The sequence below is a fragment of the Cyclopterus lumpus genome, chromosome 4 (assembly GCF_009769545.1).
Source record: "Cyclopterus lumpus isolate fCycLum1 chromosome 4, fCycLum1.pri, whole genome shotgun sequence".
NCBI lineage: Eukaryota > Metazoa > Chordata > Actinopteri > Perciformes > Cyclopteridae > Cyclopterus > Cyclopterus lumpus.
Window position 1 is genome coordinate 312346 of NC_046969.1, and position 23508 is coordinate 335853.

Sequence of the window (23508 nt, forward strand, 5' to 3'; positions counted from 1 at the left end):
TGTTATTGGTTACATCGTAGATTCAAATTTGACTCACAAAATATAGCAATTAAAATATGATTGATTATTATTATTAAAACTATCCAGCATTATATTATAATTCAAAGTTGAATGTAAAGTAAATGTAAGTACATTGTGGTGATAATGCCTCTCTTTTTACTCTTCGCTAGAAATAAACGTGTAAATGCACGACTTTTACTGTGCAGGATTAATAGTTTAACTAAAAGTTGTACTTTAGAAAGTTGAGTGTATCCAGTCAGATAAAGGGTGAAGGGTAAAGCAAGACTGTATTTCCGAGGCGCTCAAATCATCGTCCAGCCCTAACGAACACAACGAGGTTGAGTTTACTGCTGGTCAGAAATCGGCATATTAGTCTGTTGATATAAGAACTGCGTTCATAAAGCAGCCTGGTCTGGTTCTCCTCTTCTTGCAGTGTGTGGGTGTGTCTCTGTGGAGCTGCCTCCTGCCTTAGTCATCAGTGCAATTGTGCCATAACAGGAAGCCTCAGTCTCTTGTCTTCACCAGATTGACTTGTGTTTTTGCAAAGCTCTCAAGACACTTTTTCAAGCCATTTGTTCCATAATATTGACTTTTCCAGAAGTCAATGTTTTTTGCCGACGCCTTGTCTCTACCTCAGCCTCACTGCCAGACGTTTTGGATGTGTGACCTCTGCCTGCCCACAGATTTGTTTTTGCCTCCTACATGGACTTGTTCTCATTGAAACTCAGAGATGTGAGTCCTTCCCATGCCGTCGGACGAGATGTGGAGGTGTTCAGACGGCACAGAAGGTAACATGTTCACTGCAGAGCAGTATTCATTTCAGCTCAAATGTAAAGAGAATAGATGACTCTAAAGCAGGGGGCTCAAACTCGTCCGCGAAACGCCCTCCGGAGAACGGTGCTACGGTTTAAGACGCGTGTTAACTGATGACTGTGTCCGTTGTTGTCGTAGTTAGATAGCTGTTGAAGACAGGAAGAGAACAGGTAGCTGCCCTCGTGAATGCCGCATTGTTTAATTTGTATAGTATATATTATTATGTGTATGAGAGGGGTTGACACTTCATTACAAAATTAAACCAAGCGGCATTCAGGAGGACCGCTATACGAGAAAAGTCACCAGTTAACACGGTCGCCTGTTAAACCGCAACGCGAAAATACCGCACCCCAAAGTAGTTTACGGTTACGGTTTCTCCAGCCTAAGTGCGTGACATCCAGACCCCATAATTCGGCGTGCATAGCGTAAGTTCAGCGTTCGATTTTTAAACACTTTCATCGGATTGAAATCCGTGAAATGTCACCGGAGAACGGCCCCGGTCCCGTGTTGTGATCCCAAATGGCTCATGACGTCACACAGGAGCTGAATGGACAAGGCAGCTTGTCAGCGCTGCTATGGCAACGTCAGAGCATTCTCCACACAACAGCTCTCAGACAAACCTCTGCCATTTCCCAGCATGCAACGCACTAATAATAATATATCATTTTATTGATCCTTGTGGGTAAATTCTTCTCTGCATTGGACCATCCTTAGTTCTTAAGGAGCAGTGGGCTGCAGTGAAGCGCCTGGGGATTCAGTGTCTTGCTCAAGGACACTTCAACATGAAACTATGGGGAGAGCAGGGATCGAACCGGAGACCTTGTGGTTACGGGACTCTCCCCACTGAACTACAGCCGATTAATGTATGCACAACATTCAGTGGTGAGAAGTATGCTGATGCCATTGTAAGGCTACAGGAGGATTTTGATCACATCTTTGAGGACTTCAAGACACACAGAGAACCTTTTCAGATGTTTGCTGACCTTCTCCTTCCATGTGCAAGATGCCCTCCTGTGCTTCATGTGGAGCTCATGGACCTGCAGTGCAACTCTGAACTCAAAGCCAAGTTCAGGGAGGTGAGTGGACGAGCAGACAAGCCCCCACCTTCCCTGAGCTTTCCAGGATGTTCAAGCGGACCATGAGTCTTTCTGGGAGCACATGTGTGTGTGAAAAGCTCTTCTTCCTCTTCTTCATGAACTTTAATAAGTCAAATTACAGGTCCAAACTCTCTGATGAGCATCTTCAAGCCAGACTGAGGGTCTCAACTGCTTCTTCCCTCAAGCCCAATGTGGCTCATCTGTGTGAGAGGAAGCACTGCCAGGTATGTGGCAGCCAGGAGTAGACAAGAGAAGCCCATGTTCTGAAGAACCTGTTCAACCATTCATGTTCTGAAGAACCGTTCATGTTCTGAAGAACCTGTTCAACCTATCATGTTCTGAAGAACCGTTCATGTTCTGAAGAACCTGTTCAACCATTCATGTTCTAAAGAACCTGTTCAAACGTTCATGTTCTGAAGAGCCGTTCATGTTCTGAAGACCCCGTTTAACCGTTCCTGTTCTGAAGAACTCGTTCATGTTCGTTCCTGTTCTGAAGAACCGTTCATGTTCGTTCCTGTTCTGAAGAACTCGTTCAACCGTTCATGTTCTGAAGAACCGTTCATGTTTGTTCCTGTTCTGAAGAACTCATTCAACTGTTCATGTTCTGAAGAACCCGTTCAACCGTTCATGTTCTGAAGAGACGTTCATGTTCTGAAGAACCTGTTTAACCGTTCATGTTCTGAAGAACCGCTCATGTTCTGATGAACTCGTTCAACCGTTCATGTTCTGAAGAGCAGTTCATGTTCTGATGAACTCGTTCAACCGTTCGTGTTCTGAAGAACCGCTCATGTTCTGATGAACTCGTTCAACCGTTCATGTTCTGAAGAACCGTTCATGTTCTCAAGAACCGTTCATGTTCTCAAGAACCTGTTCAACCATTCATGTTCTAAAGAACCTGTTCAACCATTCATGTTCTGAAGAACCTGTTCAACCGTTCATGTTCTGAAGAGCCGTTCATGTTCTGAAGAACCCGTTTAACCGTTCATGTTCTGAAGAACCGCTCATGTTCTGATGAACTCGTTCAACCGTTCATGTTCTGAAGAACCGTTCATGTTCTCAAGAACCTGTTCAACCATTCATGTTCTAAAGAACCTGTTCAACCATTCATGTTCTGAAGAACCTGTTCAAACGTTCATGTCCTGAAGAACCTGTTCAACCGTTCATGTTCTGAAGAGCCGTTCATGTTCTGAAGAACTCGTTCAACCGTTCATGTTCTGAAGAACCCGTTCAATCGTTCCTGTTCTGAAGAACTCGTTCAACCGTTCATGTTCTGAATAACCCGTTCAACCGTTCATGTTCTGAAGAGCAGTTCATGTTCTGAAGAACCCGTTTAACCGTTCATGTTCTGAAGAACCATTCATGTTCTGAAGAACCGTTCATGTTCTGAAGAACCATTCATGTTCGTTCCTGTTCTGAAGAACTTGTTTAACCGTTCATGTTCTGAAGAACCATTCATGTTCGTTCCTGTTCTGAAGAACTTGTTTAACCGTTCATGTTCTGAAGAGCCGTTCATGTTCGTTAATGCTCTGAAGAACTCGTTTAACCGTTCATGTTCGTTCATGTTCTGAAGAACCCGTTCAACCGTTCATGTTCTGAAGAGCCGTTCATGTTCGTTAATGCTCTGAATTGTTATTAATAAAGATTGAGAAGATTGGATCAGTTGTACTTTTTTTGAATACTTGATGCGGCTCAGCCTCACCCAGACTCTAGCTCCAGCGGCCCCCAGGTAAACTGAGTTTGAGACCCCTGCTCTAAAATGTTACACCAGTTATATTCCATTAGGGATGGTCAGCGGTTGAAATCCAGTGTGATTAGGCGTAAACAGACTTCAGTTCTCTGGCTTCTCATGCTTAAATGCTTTGAAACAAGCTTTTCAATTTAAATACTGAACAGCTTCCTCACATTTTGAATAGATATCTGTTGTGGTCAGCATTTGTGTAAAATCACACCACTGCTGTTTATTATTTCTCTGACAAGAGCTTTGGACAAGACATTTCTTAATGTGTCAGTAGTTAAATTATAGGTAGAGTGCAAGCAGCAATAAAGTAAAAAAAGATAGTGTTTGATACCAGATGTAGACATGACTGTGCATGACTACAAGAATGCACCACACCCTATCAGGATCAGTGGAGACTGACAAGAACATACTGAGGAGTAGAAAGCATGCAAATATCAACATTTAAGTGTTTTAATAAAATGTTCTTGCATTGAAGAAAACCAATGAAAGCTTCGAGCAGCGATGAACGGGTCCTCGCTCATTTGGGGGCACCGATGAGTGAGAACGCAGGCCCTGTTTACCGTTTGATAACGCTCATTTTCTTTCGCCAGTAGCGCTTTGACTGAGTGAAAATAGGCTTGTCGATACCCTCAGGCTGTAACAAGCATGACAAGTTTGGGCCAGATTCGAGGAAGTTCAGTGGAGCCAGTAGGTGGCGCTGTGACAATGTGAACATATACATGCATCCTGTGTCTCTTTGTGAAGTCAAGACCACGTCATGTAAATTACATGTGAATCCGATGCGTCTGACTGATTTGCTTTGGCCAGTAGGTGGCGCTTTGACTTAGTGAAAATAGGCTTGTTGATATCCTCAGGCCGTGACTTTTATCAAGCATGACCAGTTTGGGACAGATTCAAGGAAGTCCGGTGGAGTTCCAAAAGCCTGTTTAATTTGACACATGTACAAAGTTCATGAGTTTTTGAGCATCCAAGCCACTAAACTAGGAGTACATCATAGTATAAAATGTCTCATTTCCCTTTGCCAGTAGGTGGCGCTATGAAAATGTGATCATTTACATGCATCATGTGTCTCTAAGTGAAGTGTGGACCACCTCCTGTAATTGTTGTGTAAATCCGTTGCCGTTTGTTACCTAACGCTGATTTGCTTTGGCCAGTAGGTGGCGCTTGGACTGAGTGAAAATAGGCTTGTCGATATCCTCAGGCCGTGACTTTCATCAAGCATGACACGTTTGGGGCAGATTCTAGGAAGTCCAGTTGAGCCAGTAGGTGGCGCTGTGACAATGTGAACATAATATACATGCATCATGTGTCTCTACGTGAATGTAAAAAGTGATGCAAGAAATTAGCCCTGGCTGGGATACAAACCTTCAACCTTATGGTTACAGAGCAAACGCTGAGCCACAGCGTCATATGTAAAAAGGATCTTTCTACTAGACTATGACTATACTTCATAGTATAAAATGTGTAATTTTCTTTTGCCAGTGGGTTTTGTTATGACAAATTCGAAAGTTTGTTCATATAAATGAGCTCAGGGCTGGACCAGCATTATGCATGATTATTTTTGGCACGATTGGATGTTACAGCCACTTTCTATAACATAACACATCACACAAAGTGGGTGTGTATTTGGGTCCACGCCATGTCAAGGTTTTTACGGTGAAAACTCACCTTTTTGATAACTATTCATCTTTAAGGTCTTTAGATCATTCTTAAACAAAACTGAAGTCGATCGGATACAGTTTGTGGGAGGAGTGTGTAAAAGTAAAATGCCGAAAAACAAAAAATGTTGTGCATGTTACAGGATGCAATGTGCACATATACTGCAAGTTTTGAGTAATTAGTTGAGTTTTTGAGGATGGCAAGTACCCCACATATGCGCTCAAAGATCTAAATTAAAAATCATGAAGAATAATAAGAATCCTAGCAATTTCAGTAGGCTCCTCTCAGTCAGTCGCTCGGACCCTAATTAATCTGTTTTTTAAAGCTTAAAGCAGCAAGGAACAGGCCCTCTCCATTTGTGCACAATGAGGGTAGAGGACATGCACACAAATTATGCATTATGTTGCTGTAAGTGTAGATCACACCATGTAACTCATGTAAATCAGATGATCTTTGTCACATAAGGCTACTTGTTGTCACTATGAATCAATATGGCCATGTTGGTGTGAAAATGTTTAGCAAATGTTGACAATTTCTGAGTTGATTTGACACAACGGCTAGTGTCAAATCAACTCATGCAAATAACCCTCGCAATTGCAACGTTCTTCTTTATAAATGAAATATTAATTGGACTCACTACATAATTCAATTCAGTTTATTTTGTATTGCCCAATATCACAAATTACAAATTTTCCTCAGAGGGCTTTACAATCTGTACACATATGACATCCCTGACCTTTGACCTCACATCGAATCAGGAAAAACTCCCCAAAAATAAACTTTCACAGGGAAAAAAGGTAAGAACCCTTCAGGAGAGCAACAGAGGAGGATCCCTCTCCCCGGATGGACAGATGAATAGATGTCATGTGTACAGAATGAACAGAGTTACAGAGTTACATAAACACATTACATGAATATGACAATGTATGAATGGAACTCCAATCCATGAAACAGAAGGAGGTAGAGAGGAGGGGGCGGGGCATCAGCAGGGCCAATGGGAGGCCGGCTCACCAGCATCAGACACCTCCAGGTCCAATGGACCCTATGAGACGTGAAGTCACAACGACTCCGGGGAGGAAGCAGAGTTAATAAGGTGCAATGGAGAGATGTAAATTCATCCATAAGGAGAGAGAGAAGAGGAGATAGGTGCTCAGTGTATCCTAAAACATCCCCCAGCAGCCTATAAGCCTATAGCAGCATATCAAGGGGCTGGACCAGGGCAAACCTGATTCAGCCCTAACTATAAGCACTATTAAAGAGGAAAGTCTTAAGTCTATTCTTGAATGAGGTGACTGTGTCTGCCTCCCGGACTGAAAGTGGAAGCTGGTTCCATAAAAGAGGAGCTTGATAACTGAAGGCTCTGGCTCCCATCCTACTTTTTAGGACTCTAGGAACCACAAGTAGCCCCGCATTTAGTGAGCGCAGCTCTCTAGTGGGGCAATATGGTACTACAAGCTCCTTAAGATATGATGGTGCATCACCAATCAAGGCTTTGGAGGTGAGGAGAAGAATTTTAAATGCGATTCTTGATTTTACAGGGAGCCAGTGCAGATCAGCTAATACAGGAGTCATGTGATCTCTTTTCTTAGTTGTTGTGAGTACACGAGTTGCAGCATTCTGGATCAACTGGAGGGATTTAAGAGATTTATTAGAGCAGCCTGATAATAAGGAGTTGCAGTAATCTAGTCTGGAAGTAACAAACGCATGAACCAGCTTTTCTGCATCTTTTTGGGACAAGATGTGCCTGATTTTTGAAATGTTACGTAGTTGAAAAAATGCAATCCTTGAGATTTGCTTAACGTGGGAGTTAAAGGACAAGTCTCGGTCAAAGATAACTAGAGATTCTTTACAGTGGTGTTGGATGCCAGGGCAATGCCATCTACAGAAACCACATCACCAGATAATTGATCTCTGAGGTGTTCAGGGCCCAGTAAAATAACTTCAGTTTTGTCTGAGTTTAACATCAGGAAGTTGCAGGTCATCCATGTTTTTATGTCCTTAAGACATGCTTGAAGTTTAGCGAGCTGGTTGGTCTCCTCTGGTTTGATCGATAGATATAATTGAGTATCATCTACATAGCAATGAAAAGAGTGTTTCCTGATAATGTTGCCCAAAGGAAGCATATATAAGGTAAATAAAATTGGTCCAAGCACAGAACCTTGTGGAACTCCGTGATTAACGTTGGTGGTCATTGAGGCTTCATCGTTTACAAATACAAATTGAGATCGATCTGATAAATATGATTTAAACCAACTTAGTGCGGTACCTGAAATGCCAATCGACTGATCCAGTCTTTGTAATAGGATGTCATGATCAATGGTGTCGAACGCAGCACTAAGGTCTAACAAGACCAGTACGGAGATGAGTCCTTTATCTGATGCAATTAGGAGGTCATTAGTAATTTTCACCAGTGCTGTCTCTGTGCTGTGGTGTTTTCTAAATCCTGACTGAAACTCCTCAAATAAATTATTCTGATGTAGGAAGTCGCACAACTGATTTGCGACTACTTTCTCAAGGATCTTAGAGAGGAAGGGAAGGTTAGAGATCGGTCTGTTGTTAGCCAACACCTCTGGATTAAGAGTGGGCTTTTTCAGGAGAGGTTTAATTACAGCTACTTTGAAGGAATGTGGTACATGTCCTGTTAGCAAAGACACATTAACAATATCCAGCAGAGAGGTGCCAATTAAAGGCAACACGTCTTTAAGCAGTCTCGTTGGGATGGGGTCCAAGAGACAGGTAGACGGTTTAGAAGTAGAAACCGTTGAAGACAATTGGTCTAGGTTAATGGGAGAAAAGCTATCCAAATATACACCAGGGCATACAGCCGTTTCCAAGGCCACTCCTCTTGATGACAGATCGGCAGTGGTTGAGGGCAAGAGAGCATCAATCTTGCCTCTAATAGTTCAAATCTTTTCATTGAAGAAGTTCATGAAGTCATTACTACTGAGGTCTATAGGAATACACAGCTCCACAGAGCTGTGACTCTCTGTCAGCCTGGCTACAGTGCTAAAGAGAACCCTGGGGTTGTTCTTATTTTTCTCTATTACTGATGAGTAATAGGCTGCTCTGGCATTACGGAGAGCCTTTTTATATGTTTTAAGACTATCTCGCCAAACTAAGCGTGATTCTTCCAGATTGGAGGAACACCATATGCTTTCTAGCTTTCGTGAAGTTTGCTTTAGGTCGCGGGTCTGAGGGTTCTACCAGGGAGCAAACCTCCTTTGCCTCACTGTCTTTTTCTTCAGTGGGGCTATCAAGTCTAGTGTCATTCTCAGTGAGCCTGTAGCACTATTGACAATATGATCAATCTGGGACGGACTAAAGTTAGCACAGGAGTCCTCCGTCACATTGAGACGTGGTATTGAATCAAATGCAGAAGGAATCGCTTCTTTAAATTTAGCTACAGCACTGTCAGTTAGACATCTGGTGTAGAAACCTTTGACTAACGGTGTACACTCCGGGAGTATAAACTCAAAAGTTATGAGGTAATGGTCTTGTAGTTTAATTTAGGTTTAGGATTTATTAATAGGCTTGAGTCAAAGATGGCTGCTACTCCACCTCCTCGGCCGGTGCCTCGAGGAATGTGAGTATTAATATGACTTGGAGGAGTTGATTCATTTAGGCTGACATATTCTTCATGGCTCAGCCAGGTTTCAGTAAGACACAATAAATCAATGTGATTGTCTGATATTAAATCATTTACTAATACAGCTTTAGGTGACAGAGATCTAATATTTAGGAGTTCACATAACTAAACTACTAAGCAGAAAATAAAAGAATAAACGATAATAGAACAAAATTAATGAAGAATATGATGAAGAGTACAATAGACAATGTGGTTTTATTGGCTCTTTCAGAACTTTGCATTTGCACGCATTGAGGGGAGCTAAGCTGGAAGACACAGCTCTCGATTTACCAGTTCATGTACTCCGACCCTCACCTATGGTCATGAGCTTTAGGTAGTGACCAAAAGAAAAAGATCACGGATGCAAGTGGCTGAAATGAGCTTCCTTCGTAGGGTGGCTGTGCTCAGCCGTAAGAACAGGGTGAGTAGCTCAGACAATCAAAGGGAGCTCGGAGAAGAGCCACTGGCTCCTTTGTGTCAAAAGAGGCCAGTTGAAGCGGTTCGGGCATTTGATCAGGATCCCTCCTGGACACCTCCCTTTAGAGGTTTTCCGGGCATGTTAAACTGGTAAGAGGCCCCGGCGGTGTAGACCCAGAACACACTGGAGAGATTACATACCTTGTCTGGCCTGGGAACATCTCTGGGTTCCCCAGGATGAGCTGGAAAGGGTTGCTGGGTAGAGGGACTTCTGGAATACCTTCCTAAGCCGGCTTCCCCCTAGACCTGGGCCCTGGATAAGTGGAAGTTCATAGATAACGAATATATGTTTAACTGTTTGAGATTTGGTGAGCTTTAAGATACATTAGTGACAAATAATACTAATAAAAGAAGCATTGAGTGAGTCAGTAACGCAAAGATAAATGTTATATGTCTACAGAACCAAGTTAAGAACATTTATGAAAATGTATATAAAAGGATAGGCCTATTTAATAGCATATGTAATGAAGTTATATGAATGGAATAGAAAACTAACTTAATCTAAAGGTTATCTAAACTAAAGTTATCCCAAGATAACAAGTCTATTGGAGAGAGCTAACCAGAATGTCCAAAACCCACATGTCAAAGCACTCGTCCTATTACTAAGCATATGTTAGCTCTCAGCATAATTCAATTCAATTCAATTGTATAGCCCAATATCACATCGGCTTTACAATCTGTACACATACGACATCCCTGACCTTTGACCTCACATCGGATCAGGAAAAACTCCCCAAAAATAACCTTTGACAGGGAAAAAAGGGAAGAAACCTTCAGGAGAGCAACAGAGGAGGATCCCTCTCCCCGGATGGACAGAAGAATAGATGTCATGTGACCAGATGAACAGAGTTACAGAGTTACATAAACACATTACATGAATATGACAATTCATAACAATGATATGTTATGCATTGATATGCATAACATATCAATGAAGGTACATTGTATCATGTATCAAAACTAGTCATGCTTTCACATTTGGATGTGTATTTCCTGCGACTCATGAATGTAGTTGTTTTTAAAAAAAGAAAGGTGGGGTCAAAAAACCTTGTAGGGTCCTTACTCTTATACTTCATAAATCGGTTTGAGTGTCAATTATACCCCAAGTTGTCTCTGCTGTGAGTTTATTCAGGCATGTGGTTAGTTTATCATCTTTCCTTCATTGTTCACTACATTTCTTACTATTATTTCATTATTTTTATATTTTATTCAACTCACTTTAGGTTGATCCAAACTGCAGAAGAATGGAACTGCCAACCTCAGTTGAAAAATGGACCAAGGAAGACGTCCACCGGTGGCTGATGACAGTGGTCAAAGTTCATGATACTTATGCCGACATATTCTGTGAAGAGGAAGTGTCTGGAGATATTTTAGTAGTCTTTGAAAAAACTGACATATTGGACTTGGGAATACATCATGGTCCTGCTGTAAAAATCTCAACTTATTTAGAAAGTTTGAAAGAAGGATCGGAATATGAATCACAGTTCCCAGCATATGTGGGAAACTGGACAAAAGAGCAAGTGAACCAGTGGTTACAGCAGCATGTTAGGGTATATAGCAAATATGCAGAGCGACTCCAAAAGGAAGATGTGTCTGGAGATTGCCTTGTTTGCTTCAAAAAGCAGGATTTTTTGGATCTGGATTTGAAAAATGGTCCTGCTGTGAAGATTCTGGCAGAACTTCGTCAGCTGAACAAGAAACCAGAGCCAACACTGCAACCAGTCCTTCACACCAGCACAGACCCAAGAGAATCTCCAAAAGCCACTCAACCTGAACTCGATCTGGCTCAGGACATGGCAATCAAACAACCAGATTCATGTAACGAAATTGAATCAAAAACAGACAAAATGTTAGTAAAGGAATGTGAAAAGGCTCAGCTGCCATTCCAAAAGGTTTCAGAGAAAGAGGGAATCCAGCAGCCACAGGACTTGGGGCCCAGGAGGAAAGGAGCTATAGTGGTAAAATCTGTTTTGTAGTTCATTCTTGTATCCAGCATGTATATCCAGCAAGTATGGACAGTGATTACTTCGTAATGTTTACACTAAATATTTACTTCCTTTTCTTCCTGCAGACAACAGTCACACTAAAGATCACAGTGGAGATCCAGAAAACCCTTGAAAACCTTTCAAAAGACGACCTAAAAAGGTTTCATTTCTACTTAAAAGAATACACTAAATCCAAGCATAAACCTATTCCTCAAGGTAAACTGGAGGACAAGGACACCATGGACACCACTACGTTAATGACTAACTACTATGGATGCAAAGAGGCTTTACAGGTCACGAAAGACATTCTAAAAGAAATCAATCAGCAAGAACTCGCTCGTCAGCTGGAAAAGAACATGTGTAAGACAACCAATGGCAATATTCATTTATATTTTGAAAAAATATTTTTGTATCCTGCTTATAGTTTGCATTATTTCATGTTTTCCATACTAGCTTGTTGGCACATACTCACTGACACACTAGTTTATTTTGACTCACTACATACACACTGTATTAACCAGAGTTTTAGGAAATTACTGTGGCAAAACTATATATATATATATCTGAAGGGATTTTAAATATGTACTTATTAACCATAGGGTAGACACTAAGAGCATCAGAAAGGGTAGACAATTCATAAATAATAGTCGTTTTTCATTTGGTGACAATAACATTACTAGCCTTAAACCAAGATGTTGTTTTGTGAGTGTTCTTTTACTAAAAAATGCATTTGTTTTACTCTTCATTCAGGTCCACTGGAACAGCAGAGTCTTTCAAAAGACGTTTTGAACAAAGAGGTTAACCAGGGTGACAAACTTCAGAATTTGTTAACTTGTGGTGGGAACTCACTGGACAACTATGACCATTTCATTGTTGTTGTCAACAAAAGCAGTCCAGAACAAGTGCAGTATCTGAAGTTTTTGAGTAAGCTGAAACCATTTTGTGTGTTGGACTTTGACCCCAACTCTGTTGCTCCAGGTGGACTGTGTCATTCCTACAGAGAGTCAAGGGTGGCCAATCTGCATACACCATCACAGTATCAAGGACGGACTGACTCAGTGATAAAGACTCTTAACCTCTACAAGCAGACCAGCTGGGTCTTCTGCAATGGCAGACATGACCTTGACGGTGACTTAAACAAGGAGTTGGACTATAAGAACTGGCTGAGGAAATCTTGCAATGATGTAGAGCAATTGATTTCATTCATTTGCAACCCTGATGTTCTTTTACGTGGAGGAAGTCTCATAATTTTCCTCTTACTTTCACCTGTGGTCACTGAGAAAGACCCAATCTTTGACATTTACAAGTCTTTCATTAAACAAACAAAAGAGGAAAGCATCATCAATATATGTGAATCTCAGGGCATGTATGAGAAATGGCGGGAGCTTGTACAAGAAAAGTGTGACTCTGACATCGATCCTCGATCTATATGTGAGCTGACCCTCAGTGAGGTCAATGGCACTGTAATGGCACTGGGACCATTCAATCAGACATCTGAAAGGTTGCTTCCCTCTTCTGGTTCTAGTTGTGTTGTTATAAAGCAGAAGGATGAAGATTTATTGACAGCTCTGGATATTTTGTGCCTAAATCAATGTGAAAACACAATTGATGAAAACAGTTCAGAGTTCCATGACCACAGAATCAAAGTTGAGGAGGAATTCTACAAAGGAGGCAAAGTCAAATGGTGGAACTTCTACTTTTGTGACAAAGACAAAGAGAAGCCATTTGTTAAACGGGACAAGTACGAAAATGTGAAGAAGATGATTAGGTCTCAGTTGAAGGATACAAAAATGTGTGCTCTACTCAATCTGTTTCACCATCCAGGCTGTGGAGGTTCCACTTTAGCAATGCATGTGATGTGGGATCTCCGTCAAGAGCTCAGGTGTGCTGTGCTGAAAGACCACGCACTGTCAAAGAAAGAAGTCGCTACTCAAGTCAGTACGCTCATGAAACTTGAAAGTGAAAAAATATTTCCAGTTTTGCTGTTGGTCGATGATTCAAAAGAAACCAAGAATCCTCACGAGCTTGTGAACTGCATACTTAAAGAAGTAGAGGATGGCCTAAGCATGAATGTGGGTGACTCATCAAACTGCAAAGTCATCATCCTGAACTGTGTTCGTTCCCACAGCCCAAAGGAGCAATTCAAACAGCACAACACTGGACAAAGTCAATACGTAACTGCTTCATTGACACCAGAAGAACAGAAGGAGTTTGAAAAGAAACTCAGAGATCTTCAAGAAACGCATGAAAAACCTGAGAACTTTTACAGCTTCATGATCATGAAGAGCAATTTTGACAAAAAATACATTGAGGATCTCGCTCGTAACATGCTGGAGAATTTTGATTCCAGCTCAAAGGAAGCCAGACTGTTTGCCTTCCTAGTGTTACTTAACAACTATGTGGCAGAATCTGAAATATCTCTCTCTCTCTGTCAAGATTTTTTGGGGATGAAAATGATCCTTTGGAAGAAGGACAGCATAATGGGCAGAATGGAACCGTATTCAAACTTTCTCATCATTGACACAGTTGAAGACTTGGGAGGATACAAAGGAATCCGAATCCTGCATCACTCCATAGCATCTGCGTGTCTGGAAGAGTTGGAGAGAAGCTGCTCTTTAAGAGTAAGTGATATCACTATGGAGATTCTTCTTTGTGATCTGTTCTTCCGTTTTGGAGTTGTCAAACACAGATTCATGCGCTCAATTGAACAAATGTTGATTGCAAGGCAGCGCAAGAAAGATGGAGATGAGAAAGCATCATTTTCTGCTCTCATAGTAAAAATCCACAAAGATCAAGGGAGAAAAACTGTCCAAGAAATCTTTGAGAAAGCATCTTCCAGGTTTGTGACAAGTGCATCTATTCCTCAGGCACTGGCGAGATATTTGTACATCAAGGAGAGGGACTTCCCAGAGGCTCTGCAATGGGCTGAAAAGGCCAAGAACATCAAACAAAACCCGTTCACATTTGACACAATTGGGCAGATTCACAAAAGCAATTTAAAATCTAACAACCCCAGGGGAAAGCAGGAGGCGTCACGCAATCCAGAAGACTTAAAGACAAACATTAAAATTGCAGATAATGCTATCACAGCATTTAAAAGGGCCCAAGAGCTGGCAAATGAAGAGGACGAACCTGAGACGGAAGCCGCTGATGATGAGTCAGAAGACTATCCCAGAAATTCATATAATGTTTATGGTTATGTGGGTGTGCTGGAAATTGCCTTCCTGGTCTTTGAAATATTGAGCAAGTTGCCGTTCTTTGAGGAAAGTGACCCAGAGAAAAAGACATACTTGCAGAGTTTTCTGAAAAAATCAATCCCAATCACCAGTGTGTATAAAGAGGAAAATGAAATCAACAACAGATATGCAGAGATCATCAAAGAACACGAGCAGTTTCTTCAGAGTTTGAAAACTGAAGTAAAAGACATTTTTGAACTTCTGGTCTATTACTTCACGAACATAAAAGCAAAGAATTCCGAATTTGATTCGAGAAATCGTCGGAATATCAATACACTTTTTATAAAGTATGTAGCTCTTTTTTGCACTACATCAGAGGAAATAAAAAAGGAACGACAAGGCAATCCTAAACTCAATTTGGAAATTGATATTGTACAACGAAGATATTTTCTTGAAGAGAAACATGCAGATACATTTGCAGGAATTCTTCAGCATTTGGACAATCCTGCTGAAGAGATTGAGAGGATCACAGAATGCTATGCATTCTTGCAACAACAACAATGTATCAACCAAAATCAAAAGACAAAGGAAACAATCAACTACATTTTGTCAAACATAGTTCTTTACCTTTTGAACCCAAAATCTAAACAGGTAAAGAGTCACAGATACCTCTCTGGTCTACTTTTGAAAACTCTCCAAGAAGTAGGACGTTGGTATTCCTTCCCAGATCCATACTACCTGGCTCTGCTGTTACTCTGGCCAAGTCCTAGGCAAGAAGACACAGAAATTGTAACCTATGTGAAAGCAATTCGGAACTCGAAGCTCCTGGTTTTATCGTTTCGAAATAGGAGCACCATTGCCCACCTCTACCTGGGGAAAGAAGAGGGACTCAAGAGGCTGGTTTCTAAACGCCAACTAGATGAGAATTTTGAAGGGATGCGCCGTGACACCTTGGCTCAAATTTGGCGGAATGGAGAGATATTTAAAAACAAATCACCGAGTCAGTGGAACCACTGAACAAGGAGAGCTGTTTGCCAATTATGGTAAACTGAAAATCCCTGTGCGTCCAGCCTTCATTGCTGGTATAAGAAGTGGTGCAAGCACAGAAAAGGTTTCCTTCTACCTTGGTTTTGCTATTAATGGACCTCTGGCATATGATATCCAGTATGACAACTAAGGTATTTGATTGTACAAACAAAGTGCATCGGAAGCACAAAGACAGTGTGAAAGAAATCTGTGAACTCACTGACCGCTCATAAAAGCACATGAGCATGCGATATCAGATAGACTGCTGGGTTAAATGGTTAAAGTAGCTGATCTTTTATTAACATTTATTATCCATCTTCTTAGGAGTATTTGTTATGTTGGTTGTCTTTTCCTGATGTGGCATATTTGCCGATCTATTCATTTATTTGAAAGTGCAAACCACTGAGGAATGAACTGTACCTTTTTAAAGAAGTAGGTTGGCAGCCAGTGACTCACTGCGATGGAACTTTAAAGACACCTCATAAAAGCACATGAGCATGTGATATCAGAGAGATTGATGGGTTAAATGATGATCCTGTAGCTTTATATATAGATGTTTTTCTATGATTTTCTATGACATTTAATCTCTTATTTTACTATTTTTTAGTTTTTGTTGTTTAGATATCGTTGTCTCTCTAACTTTGAGAAGTAGGTGTGGCAGCCAGTGACTCACTGCGATGGAACTTTAAACACACCTCATAAAAGCACATTGCAGGGTTATATAACAATCCTGTAGGTCAATATAGCTGCACATGTAATGTTTTTATGACATCTTCTCTTTTATTAACATGTATCAGTTTTTTTTATGTCTCTTGCCGATGCATCACATTTGCTAAACGTAAGTGGAGCTCATTGTTGTACAAACAAGTGAAAGGCACTAAACAGTGACAATTCTTGGTGATTTTCTCAAAGAAATAGAGAACCCTGGAGCTCCAAAATCCCAGTTGAGAACCATTGCGCTATCCTCAATCATTTAGTATTTTTGTTTGACTATCGTAACATCATTATAAAAATGTTTGAACAAGTTAACGTGAAATAAATCTTGTGTGACAAATGTGATTTCTGTACATTATCTGTAAAGACAGGATTTTGCCAAATGCTTTGTGAACTGTAACTGTGCGTTGCTATTTACCCTTTTAGAGGTGGGACGTTAGTTTGTATGTTGTTGCTGTAAGATAGTGTAATGTTATTAAATAATGTAGATAATAGTATAGAAGTCAGAAATGGTAAATTGATGGACTGGGGACCAAAGACGCATGACTCAGACCCCGTTTACATGATGGGAAAACGCATATATTTTCATGCGTTTTGGCCTTTCATTTACACAAAAACTGAGGTTTTATCACGGAAAACGATCATTTCTAAAAACTCCGGCCAAAGTGGAGTGGAGCCACTTCCGGTTTGTCGAGAGGCCACGTGGTTTAAACACCCTGCACTGTCACCCCTCCCCAGCTGCCTCACTCTCCCTGTCTCGTCCCCCGGTTTACGGGAATTCAGATGGCCCCTTTGGCGCTCGGCTCCATGCTGCCAGGAAACAAATCTGACTTACAAATATTTGAAACTGCGATGCTTAAACATAAATGGTAGTTCGTCCTGATATAATGGGATTGAAGTGGATGTCCAGTGTTTAAAACATTAGTTTAAACAATGGAATGAATGATTTCCATGTTAAGGGGTCATGTGCATGTGCTGACCCAGGACAGGATCTCCCACATGGCCTGAGTGAGTCAGATTACTGCATTTACTTCAAGAAGGCTACAATACAACATGCATCCGACCGGCAGCTGCACAGCCTGTACTCTGGGGTCAGTACAGGCTGTGTTACACATGCGAAGCAATTTCGCAGAAGCCTCACAATCTAGATATTTAAAGTGTAAAAAAAATAATAATCCAATGAGGGATTAATAAAGTACATTGTCTTAAGTAGCTGACTTGATAGGCCTACTTAGAAATGTGCTGTGCACAGTCCAGAAAAATAGCATTTGAGCCTGTGGCTGTGTTTTTGTTTTCCTTATTTGTATACAATGTTATCTTCTAGCCCTCTGATGATCTAACTCTTTGTAATCTGCATTCATGTTGTATTAAATTCAGTGGAAAAAAAGTCAATGAAAACTTGGGGTGCAAGCCAAAAGTCTGTTACCCAATTGGCCAATTCTACATACCTCTGTATTTGAGGGATTATGAAATAATGAGTATCCCATGACATTACATTACATTACATTACATGTCATTTAGCTGACGCTTTTATCCACAGCGACTTACGACAGTCCATGCGTGGGTGTGTACAAGCAGGGGCAAGTGTGAGCACCAAATGGTGGACTTTTTATTTCTCGTGTAAATCCTGACGAGTCAGAAAACCTCCCTCACCTGCAACTCATCTCTCAGTCTTTATCAGAGTTACAGAAATAGTAAAGCATTTGAACACTCTTTTAAAGAGAAGGCAGTAATGGTTGAGCTCCATGAACGTGGATTCCTAACACAAACTATGTCATGTTGCTGGAATGCAAAGTCATAAACAAAATCTAATCTCTTTAAGCAGAAGAGGAAAAATGTCCTGTTTATACTGACATACTGAAGCAAAAAATTTTAATACCACAATGTAAATATATGCCGTTACAAGTCAAACATATATTTAAAATGAAACTGAAGTAAAAGTATTACGATTATTTGTTGTTATATATATATATATATATATATATATATATATATATATATATATATATATATATATATATCTTTCCTGCAAGATATACTATATATATATATATATATATATATATATATATAGTATATCTTGCAGGAAAGATCGTTACACTATTATACTTATGCTATTCTTGATGCATTTTACTGCTGTAGTTGGTGGAGCTTATTTTAACGACTTCATAAACTGTTAGGTGGTTTAATCTATAACAATGCATCATCTCTGTAAACCCTTAACTCCAACTGTCAGATTAATGTTGCGGTGTACAATCTACAATATTTCCCTCTGAAATGTAGTAGAAGTAAAGTAGAAGTGTAAAGTTGCTTAAAATGGAAATACAAAATTGCACAGTATTTGATTAAATGTACTTGGTTACTTTCCAATGCTAATGACCACAATAAATATAGCTTACAATCCTTGGGATATTATATCAAAAACTAACAATGTATATATATATATATATATATATATATATATATATATAAATGTCTTTAATTTACATTATGTACAAAAGTAGATGCCCATGAACTGCAATATCTTACACTTACATAACATTAATTGTAAACAGTGATGAATTCCACATCAATAGACGATGGCTTATGTGCATTGGCTTGCTCAGCATTTATCTCTGGTTAGCATGAAGAGCATAGCTAGCTAGAGCTCGTGGCTGGCTCTAGAGAAGATGGCTATACGTTTACATCTATGTTTACACCAGCTGTTACAGAGCACTGTTGCGCAACTACGTGAACTAACTTTGGACGTTAAATGCAACCTGTGCATGTCACTTCATATTAACAAAGCTTGCTGCATTAAAACACAAAGACACAAGTATAAGAAAACAAACATTCAGTGCCAGGAAATGTCTTGGATTTTGTGGAAAAAAAAGAAAAAAAGATTCATTTCAGGAACTATGGCAACAACCACCAATAGAGTCTCAATAGCAAGGGGCTCCAGACAGAAGGCAAAAATGAAAGGGATGGAGGACCTCCATTGGACAGCGGCAGTGTCATGTCCATCATCTTGTCAGGCTGCTCTTCCTCCTCACTGCTGATAGCTCGGGTCGTCAAGAGTCTGGCCCTGGACGGGCCATAGTCCTTCCTCTCAACAGAGGGAGGGAAAGTGGGCAGGATGCAGGTTTCAATCAAAGGCAAGCACCCGACATCGAGCCATCGCGTGAGAAGTTCTGACGTTAGCCTGAGTAGTTCTTCAGGAGACGACGATAATGTGGAGAACTCGGTCAGGTCTGTCTCCTCCTGGAACCTCTGAGACGAGGAAAACATGAAGAGGAATTCAATCATTGTTTTTAATGTACTTTTACAGGAATTAATGTTGGTGGTGTAGTGGCTAGCACTGTCGCCTCACAGCAAGAGGGCCGTGGGTTCGATTCCCGGTCGGAGCGGTCCTTCTGTGTGGAGTTTGCATGTTCTCCCCGTGGCAGCGTGGGTTCTCTCCGGGCTCTCCGGCTTCCTCCCACAGTCCAAAGACATGCTGCAGGTTAATTGATCTCTAAATGTCCCATAGGTGTGAATGTGAGAGTGAATGGTTGTATGTCCCTACATGTGCCCTCGATGGACTGGCGGCCTGTCCAGGGTGTCCCCTGCCTTCGCCCTATGTCAGCTGGGATAGGCTCCAGCGCCCCCGCGACCCTAATGAGGATAAGCGGTATTGAAAATGGATGGATGGATGGATGAAAATGTAATTATTAATGCAGTAAGTAGACACATTTTTGAGATCACCAGAGATATTTGTGGCCTTTTCTTTAAAGAAATTGAAGTGACTTTAGATTTAAACTTTCTTTAAAGTAAGCCGAAGAATAAGACATTATGGGACATTATTTGAAAAATAAACTCTACCTCTGTGTTTATGTTCTTTTTTATAATTTTATCCAGTGTCTGCTTCAGATCGAGGATTAAGGAGTGATTTAGGTGCTCATCCCAGAGGTTTCCGAGAAGCACATGCCAGGACTCGAGGAGGACCACTGCAGCAGGGAACACACAACACTGCAGGGAAAAGGTAGAGCGACACAAGCCCAAAGTTAGTGTGCAAAACACATGTGAAAGATCATGGCAAGAACCACATCAATTGCTCAATTGCAAGCTAGACTTGAGGCTCCAGCATGGTGCAACAATCCTTTTTGACTAAACTGAGCATTTACAAGCTCTGTTCTAGTCGCTGCAGATGAGGTTAAAGATAATGATTATCCTAGTTTCTACTAGATCATCCTTTTGGGTAATTTAACAGGATAATGTCAGACTGTACGACACATTTTCTAGCCCATCAAACCCCACTTCCCCTTTTTATCTGATAAGCAACTCACCGGATCAGTGTTACAGAGCATGTTTTTGGTGTAGCGGTGCACTACATAGTAATCTTTAGGAAATACCGTGCGCTGGAAGAGAAAACGATAACAGAGAAAAATATGTAAATACACCCACATATGATCCAATATAGGTTGGCATTTATACTTTAATGATTATAATAAAGGATCCTTGACTAGACAACTGTTGTAATGACTGTGTTTGACATGAACAACCTAACTAACCACTGAAGTGAAGCTACACACTGAATGATTCCCTTTGTTGAGCTACGCATGTCAGTTGTAAACACTGGTTAGCAGATACGAAGGCGGAGCTGATTATTCCCATTCATTTGAGTGAGATCTTCACCTTTGACCCCCTCTATATACCAACTGACTGAATGCAGACAATACAAGTGATAAGACAAGTATATCCTTTCAAGGAAAATAATAAATTAAATGCATAATATTAATACAAGTAGGACACTTCAGAAAAGGACAACATAAAATCATTAACAAATCCAGTCGGATTAGAGTCGATAGTCGTTTTAATGTTTTTCACACCTTCCAAGTCAAAGTCACATCCACCACATCGGACAGTCAAGAGTGATAGCAACAGCAAAACTGTTTCAAGGTAGTGCTCATTTGTGCGTTAATGCAAACCCTTTTGGCCTGTTTTACAAACACAACTGATTTTTTACATCGAGGAGCAGAGGCGAAGAACTGGAGGTCAGCAGTCCTTCTTCAGCTTTCTATACTCCCAAGACGTAGGTACATTGCCTGCCAACGAAAAGGAAGTTGATCGTGTTTTTCGTAGTTGTTGTTGGTTTTGAGAATTCTGATTGGTTTGCATGTCTTTATCCTGCCGACTTCAGGTTTGGCATAGTTATGATGGCGCCTGGGGGCGTATTTATGCGGGTTCATATAAACAGAAACTTTTTTGAAAACAACCTTGTGTGTACGACGTTATTTTTGAAAACGAAGGGGCAGAAATATTTGTTTCTGTAAATACCCGGCTATGTGTAAATGTGGCCTCAGACTCCAGACTCGGTAGTAGGGTGCAAAAACAAAGTCTTTACTCAGGGGGTTCGCTACATGGAGGATCAGTCAAACATACTCTCCGGTTCTGATGCAACTGATGCTATTGCAGCAGCTGCGATAAGCTCTTCACTGTTTGTGGTTGCCTCTGTTGCGTCACACGCACCTAAACAACGTCTATAGCTGCCAGTAACTCCTCAAGACTGATTGGTCCAAGCCACTGTTTGTTTCTGACAGATCAGCTGCAGTGCAAGGGGAACTGGCTTCAGCTAAACATGAGATAATGCTACTAAAAGTGATCGGTTTGTGTGGCGCTTTCTTTACATGAATTACATCCTGAAGGCTATACCCCCAGGCCATCCCCCCTGTCAGCAAAATGACCGCTCATGATCACCCCTCATCCAAACGTAGAGAGAGCAAGGGCAGAGGAGTTTAATTTATTTATTTATGTGTATATATATGTGTATATATATTGTATATGTATATATTTGTATATGTACGTTAGTCTAGTCCACCTGACTCATTGATCTTTTATGTGACAGTTTTGTGACTGTGATTCATCCATATGCGACAGTGTGTTACAGAAGCGTCTCTCTGTGCTCTGTACTGATAAATACATGTCTGTGTTAAGGAAGTAACCACAAGCCTACATTTGAGCTCTTTTTTTGGGGGGGGGGGTTCAGAAATTCTCAACATCATTACAGATTTTGTTTTCAGCAATACACTTGAGCTACGATGATGAGAAAAATATGAGTCATTCTTTATCTCTTCTAGAGCAGTGCACCCTGCGCTAGACAGTGGTAATTCCAACGGATTCTGACCGTAGCTTTCCATTGATATGCGGTACATTACGGTAACAACAGTGGTGGAAGCGAGCAGAGCAGTGGTGTGTTTGAGTGGCCTTTTAGTGGCATTATCTTTGTAGATGATACGTTAGTGTTGTAAATAATAGTATTAGTATTGTTTCATTCTCAATGGCCCATTGAAACAGCTCCTTGGATGTGTGAGGAGTGCAAGGTTGGGTTGTGTCTTCAGCTGGACAGGAACTACTTCAGGGAGCTAAAACGCCGGGACATTTACCAACATAAAAGCTTGTAACATGGACACTGAAAGCTCCAGGAAAAAACAACTGATTGACAACTGATTTATTGTCCCTGTAGCTGCGTCTACGGTGTATGAATGTAACATGAATGATTGCAAGTCACTTTGGATAAAAGCGTCAGCTAAATGACATGTAATGTAATGTAAAATAGGTTCAATGTCATTCTTGTAATGTCAAAAGTTTGATACAAGTTCATTTAAAATTGTTTATAAAGAGAAACCTGAGGTTCCTGAACGCATCGCTCTCTCTCTTCCGGTAAGCGTATTGCATCACTTCCGGTTGCCAGCTTAGCAGCTTGCGATGTCTTCCTCTCCCCCTCTTTCTCCCTCTTGCTCAGAGTGTCTCATGTAGAGCTATTCCTCTGCCTCTCTTAATGATAACGGTACATGCAACAAGTGTAGTTCATTTGCTGGTTGGAGGCAGTTCTAAGTGGGTTAGATGCACGGCTCCGCACCATCGAAGCTCAGACAGTTACGCTAGTTAGCCCCCCCCCCCCCCCATAGCCGGTGCGGAGCCTTTAGCATTAGCCTCTGTTAGCTGTCCCCCGGCAGCCCCCGAGCAGCCGGATGGCTGGGTGACTGTCTAAACAGAAGCCCACTGAGCACCACCAACCTCTTCACGTTTCGAACCAGTTTTCCCCACTCAGCGACGCACCCGCTGAGAAACCCACTCTGGTTATAGGTAGCTCCATAGTCAGAAACGTGAAGATGGGGAAGCCAGGGACCAAAGTCATATGCATCCCGGGGGCCAGAGCGGGCGACATTGAATCTTGTTT

At 41.1% G+C, this 23508-nt stretch overlaps 1 protein-coding gene across 1 annotated transcript; it reads left to right on the plus strand.

Annotated features, from left to right (window-relative positions):
- The first annotated feature begins 481 nt into the window (after window positions 1–481).
- LOC117729696 (sterile alpha motif domain-containing protein 9-like) lies at window positions 482–16655 on the plus strand. The gene is given in 6 exon segments (XM_034531012.1): window positions 482–788; window positions 10633–11367; window positions 11481–11754; window positions 12145–14015; window positions 14262–15565; window positions 15567–16655. Coding segments are annotated over 5 exon segments (4344 nt in total). The 5' UTR covers window positions 482–788; window positions 10633–10653; the 3' UTR covers window positions 15748–16655.
- The last annotated feature ends 6853 nt before the right edge of the window (window positions 16656–23508 follow it).